Source organism: Anguilla rostrata, chromosome 8, assembly GCF_018555375.3.
Source record: "Anguilla rostrata isolate EN2019 chromosome 8, ASM1855537v3, whole genome shotgun sequence".
Lineage (NCBI taxonomy): Eukaryota > Metazoa > Chordata > Actinopteri > Anguilliformes > Anguillidae > Anguilla > Anguilla rostrata.
In genome coordinates this window covers 48448772-48461461 of record NC_057940.1, presented here as the reverse complement: position 1 = coordinate 48461461, position 12690 = coordinate 48448772, and the positions used below count along the sequence as shown (strand labels likewise).

At 46.6% G+C, this 12690-nt stretch overlaps 1 protein-coding gene across 1 annotated transcript; it reads left to right on the top strand.

Annotated features, from left to right (window-relative positions):
* The first annotated feature begins 158 nt into the window (after positions 1–158).
* LOC135260205 (cathepsin K-like) lies at positions 159–12384 on the top strand. The gene is made up of 8 exons (XM_064345415.1): positions 159–630; positions 2200–2326; positions 5831–5953; positions 8550–8702; positions 9759–9974; positions 10777–10942; positions 11329–11437; positions 11884–12384. The coding sequence occupies exons 2-8, from the start codon at positions 2201–2203 to the stop codon at positions 11981–11983; spliced, it is 993 nt and encodes a 330-aa protein (XP_064201485.1). The 5' UTR covers positions 159–630; position 2200; the 3' UTR covers positions 11984–12384.
* The last annotated feature ends 306 nt before the right edge of the window (positions 12385–12690 follow it).

Here is a 12690-nt window from a genome sequence, read left to right as displayed (position 1 = left end):
CCCTTTTTGAGTTGGTGTTTTTTTAAAATTCTGCGTTTGGGTCCTCCCTACCCGTTACGTGACAGGTGTGACAAAGTTTGAATGACGACATTGTGAGATGGTAAGATTAAAAAAAAAAACCAAACTGGACCATGTGACTTGAAACAATTTAGGAGACATTGAGTAGTATTGCTTTGGAATACAGCTTTAAATTCTGTGAGGCAAGAGCCTATATTGTTTGTAGTAGGTAACCTGGTGTCATTTTGATATCAATACTTTTAATGGCAGGCCTATATTTAGCCAGTTTGAATTACTTATAGGCGGTGTTTTGTAACTGAGTAATTTGGAATTTTTGTACGTTGAAAACGTGTTTTTTAATGAGATTCACATCCATCAGAACCCTAATCCAGCAAAATAATGCATGGATGTCTCCTCGTTCACTATGAACAACCAAACACTTTTTCCATTTTATTTCATTAACTCAATACGTTTTAACACTGGGGTCACGAGAAGCGCAGGCCGCCCTTGTCAGATCGACGCAGATAAGATCGCTGAAAGGCTCGATTCGACACTGCAAGGTATATGAAGCGCCTCACGCGCACACTCACCTGCACCGTGCTGAAGACGTATCCAGGCGTGGCTGGAATTCAGGTAAACTGATCACCTAGACTTTTTATTTTTTTTAAATCCCTAAACCACTTCGTTCGAAAGAAATGTGGAGTAGAATTTCATTTTATATGTAGATTTATTTATTTTTTATATATAGATTTTAAATATATATATATAATATATATATATATATATTTCTTTTCAATTTAACAAACCAGTGTAGCCTATTTGGGAGAGTAGGCTGCAAACAGTAGCAGAGTAACACTAATGTTTTAGTGTTGATTTTACTCTAACCGAGTTTGAGTACAAGAGCGCAAATGTGTTCCATCATAGTCGAATAAACACTGAGCAGTTGACAGTGCTTACATTGTTTCGGTTTTACTTACGATAGGTTGTTTTTAGGCAGTGTTAAATTTTTATACACCGTTTAAGACCAAATGCAAGCCTTCTGAACCTGACATTGGTGATCCGTTGGACATGTATAAAGGAGCTATTTGCTTTGGCTGCATCATATACCATAAGTTCTATAGGTCCATGTTGCAGTTAACGAATCCGGCATTTCACATGCCGGTGCTGTCGCGGGAAAATATACACCGATCAGCCACAACATTAAAACGGCCTGCATTTTTTCTGATTTAATATTTTATTTTCTTTGATCAAACAATTCACACGTAGTCAAAGCGCAGACTCGGCTTTTATTAAAGGGTATTCTTGTACATTTTGGTTTCACCATGTCATTACAACACTTTTTATACGTAGTCCCCCATTTCAGTGTTTTAGACAAATTAACAATGTCAAATAAAAGTTGACATTAAAATAAAATAAAATGTTTTGTATTTGGTTGCATAGCCTATTCTTCGCATGCCATGACGTCCTGATGTCTGTGACCTATCAACATCAGTCTGGATCTCTTATTGTCAGGTTGTCCTGCAAGCGATACGAAAACTCTTTGCATTTGAATGGATCTCTATGGGAATTGTGGGGTGGGTCTAGATTCAGCCGTAAAATATGCTGATACAGTATGGAACACATTTGTTGGCTAAATGGCTTTAAGTCATCAAGGGTCCAAGGTATCAAATGAGACTCAAACCACTGTGCTGCTGCCAGATATGCAATAGATACTACAAGCATCGTTTCTCCTGATTTAATTTTCCTGTTGAATATTCAGGAGAAACATACTGAAGCAATGCTGGTTAAGTACCTTACCCATTATACTACACTACATTGCCTATTTCTAATGACAGATAGCAGCATAAGACTTGTACACACAGTAAAATGATCAGTGTTAATTTAACTCTTAACAGATAAAATTTGTTCCCAAATATTACTTAACTGTTGAATTAACACCGTTCGAAATTGAATTGAATTAACAGTGGACATTTTACTGTGTATAACACTGTGCATACGGAAGGCTTTATAAGCATTGTAGCAGTGTACTGGACAGTACTAAACCTTAGCACAGTACTACACCGTGGTCTCCCTCAGGGTGCGGGCTTCACAAAGCGATCTGAGGCACATCGTCATGACCACTGTTTGCCCTGCTGGCATCATTTCCTCCTATGTGTTCTGTTTTCCCCTCACCCCACTTCCTGTCGCATCGTCGTCTCCCAGAATGCTTTGGTGTGGAGGTATAGTGGCACTGCTGGTCACAGCGCTGGCCTTCTCTCCTGAGCGACTGTCAAGGGACACAGATTGGGAAGTCTGGAAGACCACCCACAAGAAGCAGTACAGCAGCCTGGTAGGTCCCTCAACCCCACAGACACTACACAGTAACATTTTCAGTGTCAGTTCAACTCTAATGGAGCTTCTCTAATGTCTAGCAGGGATTTAAGGTTTTCTGTCAGAACACAGAAGTACTCTCAGAGTTGAGTAAACACCGAGCATGATACTCTTGCGGTATGTCTTCAGAACAGGGCTGCTCGGCTCGCTAACTCGGTAGACCTGCTTTGCAAAATACCGCCCCTGCCCATTCAGTCATCCATCCATCTTATAAACTGCTCATTCTGGTCATCCGATTACTGGTCAGGTCCGGATTTACTGCAGTCGTGAGGTTTATAACGAGGCGTGTCTCAAGTCGGAGGCGTTTGGTCAAGTCGAGGCGTAGTCAAGTCGGGAGGGGCGTGTTACTGGTCAAGGTCATGGGAGGGGCGTGTTACTGGTCAAGGTTGCCTCAGCAGACATTGGGTGAGATACAAAGACAATATAGACTCTCTAGTTAACCTATCCTGTGTGTCTTTGGATGTGGGAGGAAACTGGAGTACCCAGTGGAAACCCACACAGAGAACTCTTCACACCTTCAAACTTGGAATTCAAACTCTGAGATTCAAACTCTAAGACACAAACTGACCGGAACCTATATATATATACAGTATATATCCTTTATTTAACCAGATAAGTCTCATTGAGATTAAAATCTTTTTTTCAAGAGTGACCTGGCCAAGAAAGCAGCATAAACATTGTTACAACAATAAACACAAACAATACAAACAGGTAAATACTGTCACACACTTCAAACGAGTGAACACAATATCCAACTAATATACAATAAAAGGTCAAGGACAAAAATCCAGTTATGACGCATAAACAGGTGCAATTTTTAAAAATGATTTCAGTGAAAATTTAGGAGCAATCACATTGACCAAGAGTACTATTTTCACGATCCTTTAAAATTGACTTAAATTTCCCCATAGAAATCAGTTCTGACAATTTCAGGTCCTTCTGTACATTATTCCAGGAAGAGGGGGCAGCATATTTAAAAGCAAACACACCTTGAGCAGAACCTCACACACAACACTCATTAACACAGCCCGTGCTCAATACCTGGCTCAGAATAACACGATCACGACCCAGTTGATAAAAGGGAAATTGCGAGCATGCACACACAACACACACACACAGAAACACCACATGCAGACACATACACTAGTACAGGACATAACTGGTCACACACACACACACATACACACGCACACACACACAGACACACACACACACACACGACACGCACACACACACATATATATATATATATTTGTAAACATACATTGTGAGTTTGGCACAATGTTAAAAGGTTAAATTAAGGATTATTTTGCCTTATGATGCATAACTGGTAGCATCCATAGTGACAGAAGCTTCTGTTAAGTCTTTCCAGACTTGTTCTCAATTGTGTGTATGTACTGCATCGCCAGACGTCCAGACAAGCATTTGATTGGTTCCCTGGTCCAAGAGCCCTGGGCCTCTCACTGGCAGCCTTTGCCCTTGTTGGGGGAAATACACTTCTGTATGATTGTTTGCCATGGCAATCTCAATTTTCAATCAAAAGCTGAAGTTTAGCTCATGTTGCACAGCTTCTTGAAACTGCAATAACATGCAGTTTCAAGTCTGCAGGGTCCATACAGCCCTTTGAAAGCCATTCCGTTCTGAAATAAAAATCCAAGGTTGAAAACTTTAAAACTTTAAAGTTCTCTAAACCACAACCTTCTGACTGTCGGACCTTTAAGTGCCTGAGTTTTTTTGTTCAGAGATTTTCATGATCCTCTTGAACCTTGAAATTTTATGTACACTTTTTTCTGTAAATCAGGGGTGTTGTAAATCACAACAAGGGCCAATCTGTTTCAGTATTTTGTGCCAACTTCAGCTTTTAATTATTTAATTAGCCCAGTCACATCTTGATCTTACTTTTGTCTAAACACCAGCTACAGCCGCAGACTGCAAGTGCATCCTAAAGATTTTACTGTGCCCAAGCACATTAGCGAACTAGTTTAGAGAGCTGTCAGAAAACTATAACCGTGGTAATAGGTTGGAACAAAAACCAGCATGCAGACCAGCTCTTTAGGAGTTCTGCTCCCCTTGCTGTGAATTCCCTTAAAAACTCTTCTTTAGGGCCTCTCCCTGGGGAGAGCAGTCATTTTCAGGGGCGCTGCAGCCATTTTTATACAGCTTTAAGGATGGTCTGAGGCAGTTGTGATATAGCCAACTATAATTTTTTATGGGTCCTTGAATTTGGGGGGGGGGGGATGGAATCTTGATTTGATGGGACAGGCAATTTTGAGCCTCTGGGATCCCGCTCCTTCCCTGTGAGTCACATGACTTCTGTTGTACCCTGCTGGGGAAGTTTCTCGGTAAGTATAAAATGTAAAATTAAGCATGAGGATTAATTTGCCTTTTTCCTCACTGCGTTATCAATCTCTCCTGAGTTTAGAGGCCCCAGGGGGGTGTGGACCGCACCGGGTGACACCATCACGAGTTGAAACAGCTAATTCCTCCGATGCAGTTTACTGCCTGTTTATTTAATTAGCTGTAATAATGTGACGAGAAGCGCTTTGTCTTTTGAATGCATAACATGCAGTCCTTTGCAGCCATACCCACCAGCACCGACTCTAGTGACACCACTGCACTGAGTTATGCACAGAACAGGGAACGTGATTCCGGTAAAGGGTGTGACCGTTGCCCGGCAACATACCGTCTTGGCTGGAGGTCAGAGGATCGCAGTCTTTCCTGTCTGGGGAGTCAAAGATATCAACTTCAACTTCAACAGTGGGATTCAACACAGCAGCTACAGATCTGAATAACAGCATAGATATTACTGTAGACCAGGGGTCCAATCAAAAAGTGCCAGAGTGGCCTCAGATTTTGCTTTAGCCCAGTACTAAATCACCTGATTCTACTTTAGGTCTTGATTGAAGACCATGATTTGTTGAGTTGCATCAGGTGTCGTAAAGCTGGGCTAAAACAAAAACCTGCGTCCGCATTGGCCCGTTTCAGATGAGACTGGACAGCCGTGCTATCGACTGACCAGATTTTCAACTCTGCAATCTAAACATTGAAAGCGACGTCTCCATTGACGGCAAATATTACAATTTGATATAACTTATGAAAACATACCACGCAGATTCAAAATGTATGAGAGAATCCTCAGACACTTCTGTTACATAACTACAAAGCATTCTGTAGTTAAGGAAAAGTAAGACCAAAAGAACGTGAAATCCGGTTAGTGGTTTGTCTGTGATAGCATCAGTTATATCTCGTCAGGGTGTAGCACAGGGTTCTGTAACCTGGGCCCTAGAGATGCACAGGCTCTGCTGGTTTTCATTGTTGCTCTTCACTTAATTAATTAGTTAGAGCATTTAAATATGCAGTTATCTCATGCTCTTGGTTTCTTGGGTCTGAACTGGGTGCTGATTTTAAGTTGAAAACAAAAACCAGTGTCATTAACAGAACACAGTCACCTTTGAACCTGTAGGAGGAGGAGGAGCAGCGCAGGTCAGTCTGGGAGAAGAACACGCTGCTGATCGAGGCCCACAACCTGGAGTATGAGCAGGGCATGCACTCCTATCAGCTGGGCATGAACCACCTGGGAGACATGGTGAGTACCCAACCTGCACCCCACAACCTGCACCGCCAACCTGCACCCCATAACCTGCACGACCCAACCTGCACCGCCAACCTGCACCATCCAACTTGCACCCCATAACCTGCACGACCCAACCTGCACCCCACAACCTGCACTGCCAACCTGCACCATCCAACCTACACCCCATAACCTGCACCCCACAACCTGCACCGCGAACCTGCACCATCCAACCTACACCTCCCAATATGCACCTCCCAACATGCACTGCCGAACATGCCCACCAAACCTGCACCGCCTAACCTGCACCATTCAACCTGCACCACCCAAACTGCACCGCCCAACCTGCACCATCCAACCTGCACCGCCCTACCCACACCAACAAACCCCCAGCACCCAAAATGCACCACCCAACCTGCACCCGACAACTCACACCATCCAACCTCCACCATCCAATCTGCACCTCTCAACTCACACCATCCAAATTGCACCATCCAACCTGCACCGTCCAACCTGCACCCCACAACTCATATCATCCAACCTGCACCACCCAACCTGCACTCCACAACTCACACCATCCAGCCTCCACCATCCAATCTGCACCTCTCAACTCACACCATCCAAATTGCACAATCCAACCTGCACCATCCAACCTGCACCGCACAATTCACACCACCCGACCCACAACACCTAACCTGTACTGCTCAACATGCACTGCAGAACGCACACCATAAAACCTGCACCGCCCAACCCACACCACTGAACCTGCACCACCAAACCTGCACCCCACAACTCACACCATCCAACCTGAACCGCCCAACCTGCACTGCTAAACCTGCACCATCTAACCTGCACCCCACAGCTCACACCATCCAACCTGAACTGCCCAACCTGCACCACCCAACTCGCACCATCTGACCTGCACCCCACAATTCACACCACCCAACCTGCACTGCTTAATACACACCATCCAACCTGCACTGCCCAACCCACACATCCAGATTGCACCACCCAACCGGCACCACTTGACCTGCACCCCACAACTCACACCACCCAACCTGCACTGCCCAATCCACACCATCCAACCTGCACTGCGAAACCTGCACGATCTAACCTGCACTGCTTGACCTGCACCCCACAACTCACACCATCCAACCTGCACTGCCCGACCTGCACCCCACAACCCACACCACACAACTTGCACTCCACAACCTGCACCACCCAACCTGCACCACCCAACATGCTCCTCCCAAAATGCCCACCCAACCTGCACCCCGGAACTCACACCATTCAACCTACAGCCCACAACCCACACCACCCAACATGCACCATGCAACCTGCACCACGCAACCTGCACCGCCCAACCTGCACCATCCATCCTGCACCCCACAACTCACACCACCCAACCTGCACTGCCCAGTACACACCATCCAACCTGTACCGCCAAACCTGCACAGTCCATCCTGCACCATCTGACCTGCACCCCACAATTCACACCACCCAACCTGCACCGCTTAATCCACACCACCCAACCCACACCACCCAACCTGCACTGCCCAACCTGCACCCCACAACTCACACCATCCACCCTGAATCGCCTAAACTGCAGCACCTAACCCACACCACCCAACCTACACCACATAACTTGCACCACCCAATCTGCACCGCACAACTCACACACCGTCCCACCTGCACCAGCCAGCCCACACCACCCAACACACACCACCTATTCTGCACCCCCCAACCTGCACCGCACAACTCACACCCTCCGACCTGCACCACCCAACTCACACCATCCAACCTGCACCACCCAACCCACACCATCCAACCTGCACCACCCAACCCACACCACTGAACCCATGCCACCTGACCCAACCAGCACCCCCCCAAATCACACCACCCAACCTGCACCGCCCAACCCACACCATCTAACCTGCACCGCCTAGCCCACACCACCCAACCTGCACCATCTAACCTTCACAGCGCAGCCCACACCACCCAACCTGAGCTGCACCGCCCGACCCACACCCCAGCAGGAGCATTCCTCTGAAGGAGCATTAGCACAGTGCTACCACACTCGAACTGGAGGCTTTTGCACAACAACACCAACAAATCACTTGCACTCAATGCAATGCAATGTAGTGGCTTGGCTCTATAACTGGGCTTATGTAACTCAAAGCTTATGGGTCCTTCAGCACAATCCTTTCCTTGAACTGCCTCAGTAAACTTCCAGCGGTAGAAAACTGTTTTCAATGAGGAAGTACGCTGTGTAAGTTGCTCTGGATAAGGAACAGTTGACATCACATGAATGAAAACATCTCAACAAACGGGTTTGATAGTGACAGTTTTCTGCTGGACCACACTTGGCACAGTAGAGAGCTAGTTACCTGGGAGACGAGTTCCTCCTGGGCCAGTATTGAGAACTCTGCACTGCTATTTCACATGGTGGGAGTGGGGGTGGAGGGGAGGGGAGGGGAGGGGTGGGGATGGAGGGGAGGGGGGGAATCACAGACAGAACAGCTTGCATTACCAAGTCAAACTTACAGAGGAATCGTTACCCAGCACCTCATCTTCTCCTCCTGAACCATGTCTTCTCCCTCCCTCACCCCAGACCGCTGAGGAAGTGGCTGAGAAGATGACCGGTCTGGTGGTTCCTCAGGCCAGAGAGACCAACAACACCTTCACTCTCGATGACATCCCCACAAAACTGCCCAAGGCCATCGATTACCGCATACTTGGCTACGTCACGCCGGTCATAAATCAGGTCAGTGTGTTAATAAAGAGACGAGGATCCAGGAACCGAGATCCAGGAACCAAGAACCGGGCCATTTTTAAACATTTCTAACAGAGGCCACGATTAGAAGTGAACTTATCTCCATGCTTCATGACCAGAGAGACAGGGATTAGTGGTACATTTAAATGATTTATCTAAATGAACATTAGGTCAAATTAGATTATTGTTCAGTCTGTTAAACCACTGAAAGCACAGGGCAGTTCAGGCAATTCCCGGGATCATGCACCATCCTCTGGTGGCAGCAGGGGAAAACTACTAGCCCTGTCACTTTAGGGGACATCTTTTCCTGGATGGAAAGTAGTAGCTAATGCTGCACATTACTCTCTAAATGAAATCTGTTTAATAATCTGAGTACCCAATAAAAAATGTTATGTTTGGTTTCCTCCTTTCAGTCTGAACAATCACGGCAGACTTGTCAATAGATAGCTCCTAGTGACGTTCTGTACACCTGTGTCAGATAACTTGGATTATTTCGTGTATTTAGAGACAGAACGCTCTGAGCGTGCTGAAACTAGCGATGGGAGAGTGACACGCCCGTAATGGGCGGAGCAACAACGAGTTGTCAATCATTGCTTTGTTCAAACCACTGAAAATTTGTAAGGCTAAGGGTGATTCCACACATCCTGGGATAAGGAGCTACTCCGTAATAGTCTCAGTCCATTTCAATGGGAGGTGATTTTTCATGTCCGCGAAGCATCAACCAATCAGATTAAAGATCTGACATGTTCACACGATCTGATGTGAAGTCAATTTCAAATTTTATTTCCCCAGTCCACGTAGTTCAGTTAAAGATGTCTTGTTAATTACTGCTGTATGGGGATTTCCAAAATGTAAGACAAAAATACATTTGACGAACGCTGTTTAAAAAAAACGCCCATAAGCTCCGAAGATATTGGGAGAGGCGAGAGTGAAGCCAGGTGATCACGTCAGAGGATGTGTGGCTTTACCCTCGCTCTCCCACCAAAAACCGCGATAAGGAGTAACGCTGGACACGGGTGGAATGACAGCGCCACGGTTCCTCCCCAGGGCTCCTGCCGGTCCTGTTGGGCCATCAGCGCCGCGGGGGCTCTGGAGGGTCAACTAATGAGGAGCCGGAGGAAGCTGGTGCCCCTCAGCCCCCAGAACCTGGTGGACTGCGTCAGGAGCAACTATGGCTGCATGGGCGGCTACATGACCAACGCCTACAAGTATGCAATGAAGAAAGGCATCAGCTCTGAGAGGAAATATCCCTACATGGGCGTGGTACATAAACCCCCACTTCCTCATAAAACATACTCACAGGGCACTGTACCCAAACAGGTCTTTTTTTTTTTTTTTAAGAAATACGAACCTCATCTGTACTGCCCTGTACCCTTATTGAGTCAAACTGCTGTAGCTAAGTGGGTATTGGCTTGTTTTGTACTTGGATGGGAGATATCTAGCAGAAAATACTTTAAAACCTTGGGGCTGAGTTTAGTGCTGGGTGGGCCTGGAGAGCCGGTCTATATGTAGGTTTCTGTTTCCACTCTGGCTAAATTAGATAAATGGCTGCATACACTGGTTCTCTTGTAAATTAGATCACAGCAAATGTTTCACTTAGTCACACAAAAACAGTAATTTACACGCTACATTTCAACAAATGTAGCTAATGTCAGGGATAATTAAATAATTTAGGCCAGAGCCTGCAAGAGAACCAGAAACAGGTATGGCTCCCATTTCCCACCTGTGGTCTAATGTGTGTGTGTGTGTGTGTGTGTGTGTGTGTGTGCGTGTGTTTGCCTGTGTGTGTGTGTGTGCTTGCATGTGTGTGCTTGACTGTGCATACCTGTGTGTGTGTGTGTGTGTGCCTGCGTGTGTGTCTGTGTCTGTGTGTATGTGTGTGTGCGTGTGCGTGTGCGCATGTATGTGTGTGCCTGTTTGTGTGTATGTGTGTATGTATGTGAGTGTGTGTGTGCCTCTGTGTGTGTATGTGTGCCTGTTTATGGGTGTGTGTGTGTGCCTGTGTGTGTTTGTGTGTGCCTGTGTGTTTGTGTGTTTATGTGTGTGTCTGTGTGTGCCTCCTCAGGAGCAGAATTGTACCTTTAACAGATCAGACAGCGTGGCCCAGATCTGGGACTTCAAGGAGCTCCCTGAGGGGAACGAGCGGGTCTTGCGGGCAGTCGTGGCCGTGCATGGGCCCGTTTCCGTGGGGATCAACACCAGATCCCCAAACTTTACCTTCTACAAGAGCGGTAAGGCCAGAGCCTTCTGCTGGGAGGGAACCATGGGGACGCACTGACTCATTGACCCGGAAGTACATCGTCTCCCTGCATGTGATTGGCTGAACTGTAGAGCCAGTCGGGCAGTTGAAGGTTTCACTGGCACAGTGTGAGATCTCGGCGGTTCTTATTCGCTGACCTCTTTCTGACCCCCCGCACAATTGGATTAAATCTTTCAAGCTCTGAAACTAAAACAAACACTCCGGTGTAATGCAGAGGTGGAAAGCCCATGGGTCAGAAAGTAAAAGTGGCATTGTGGGTAATGACGCAAAAGTGGCTTTGTGGGTAAGGACACAACAGTGTAGTGGCAGTTTACCACAGGTAAGAGCAGCTCACCTGTCCCGCCGTCTCCTCTGCAGGTGTTTACTATGACCCCGAGTGTAGCGGGGAGTACCTGAACCACGCCGTGCTGGTGGTCGGCTACGGCGTCACTCCCACCTGCAAGAAGTTCTGGATCGTTAAGAACAGGTGAGCTCCGCCGACCCCGCGACACGCCCTGGTCTGGAAAGAGTACGCAGCTGACAGACAGCGTGTTTTACAAGGAGCTCGACGCTCGGAGCGTGTCTCCAAGCGCTCTGCCGCGGAGCTGGGAGGCAGTTACGCTTCAAATCAGGCAGCTCAGCCAATGAAACGCAGTCTTGAATCAACCCCACCCACACCCACACAACCCACAATACCTTATATTCAGTGAAAAGGTGTTCTCTTCATGCAGTATACAGCTCTGGCAGTTTTGCATTATGTTTGGGTTGTGGAGTAGATTAACAACAGTAGTTGATACTTTCCATTGCACATAAGTGAAAGTTTGTATGTTCCAACAAGCAGTCAAGAAATGTTAACCTCTTGTCCTCGTCCCCATCTGTGTTTTTCTCCCACTTTCACAACCCCCCCCCACGTGCCCTCCCCGCCGTGAACAGCTGGGGGCAAGCATGGGGCGATGGAGGGTATATTCTGATGGCCCGGAACCGCAGAAACCTCTGTGGAATCGCTAACCTGGCCAGCATCCCCATCATGTGACCACCAGGGGGCGCAAAGAGTCCGAAAAGTGGAAATATAGCTCTAATCTGAGCATGACCTGTGTGCGTGTGACTGTGTGTATGTGTTTGTGTGTGGGCGTGTGTGCCCTGTGTGTGTGTGCGCGCGGGTGCGTGTGTGACAGTGTGTGGTTATGTGTGTACATGTGTATGTGTTTGTGCGTGTGTGTGTGTGTGTGCACTATGAGGGAAGATTATTAAGACTGTCCACAACTCTCTTTCAACTTTCCTCACATTAGCTAGCTAATATAACAGCATTTTCATCTTCTGGGATTCATTTTTTTGTATGTTGATCTTGGATCAGCGGTTGGGGTTAAAAAAAAAAAGAGCCTAGTTTATCCAGTGCCACACCTCTTCTTTCATGTAATGGAAAGTGAAAGTGATCATACCATCTCTGCAGCTGTCAAACACACAGATGGCAGTGAACACACACTCGAGGATTTACAAATCTTTTCAAAAAGGAAATAAAACGTGAAGAAGAAAGTGTTGATTGATTCCGCTTGGAGTGCTGGGCAGTTTATTCAGATACTGAGACACCTAGCCAATCACAAAGCTTAGTTTCTGTACTGATGGCTGTCTTTGCCATCATTTGCATAGAAATGGGTGGAGCTTGTGTTTGTATGAGAAACAACACACTTGTATTGAAACATGGTTTCATCTGACCTAACATGTACTCCTGTATTTAATCCT

What these genes read in the sequence shown, in the direction of transcription:
- LOC135260205 (XM_064345415.1), top strand. Translation starts at nt 2,201, where the DNA reads ATGCTTTGGTGTGGAGGTATAGTGGCACTGCTGGTCACAGCGCTGGCC. An exon ending in AATATCCCTACATGGGCGTG is followed by an intron (nt 9,975 to 10,776) that starts GTACATAAACCC and finishes GTGCCTCCTCAG; the next exon opens with GAGCAGAATTGTACCTTTAA. An exon ending in TTCTGGATCGTTAAGAACAG is followed by an intron (nt 11,438 to 11,883) that starts GTGAGCTCCGCC and finishes CGCCGTGAACAG; the next exon opens with CTGGGGGCAAGCATGGGGCG.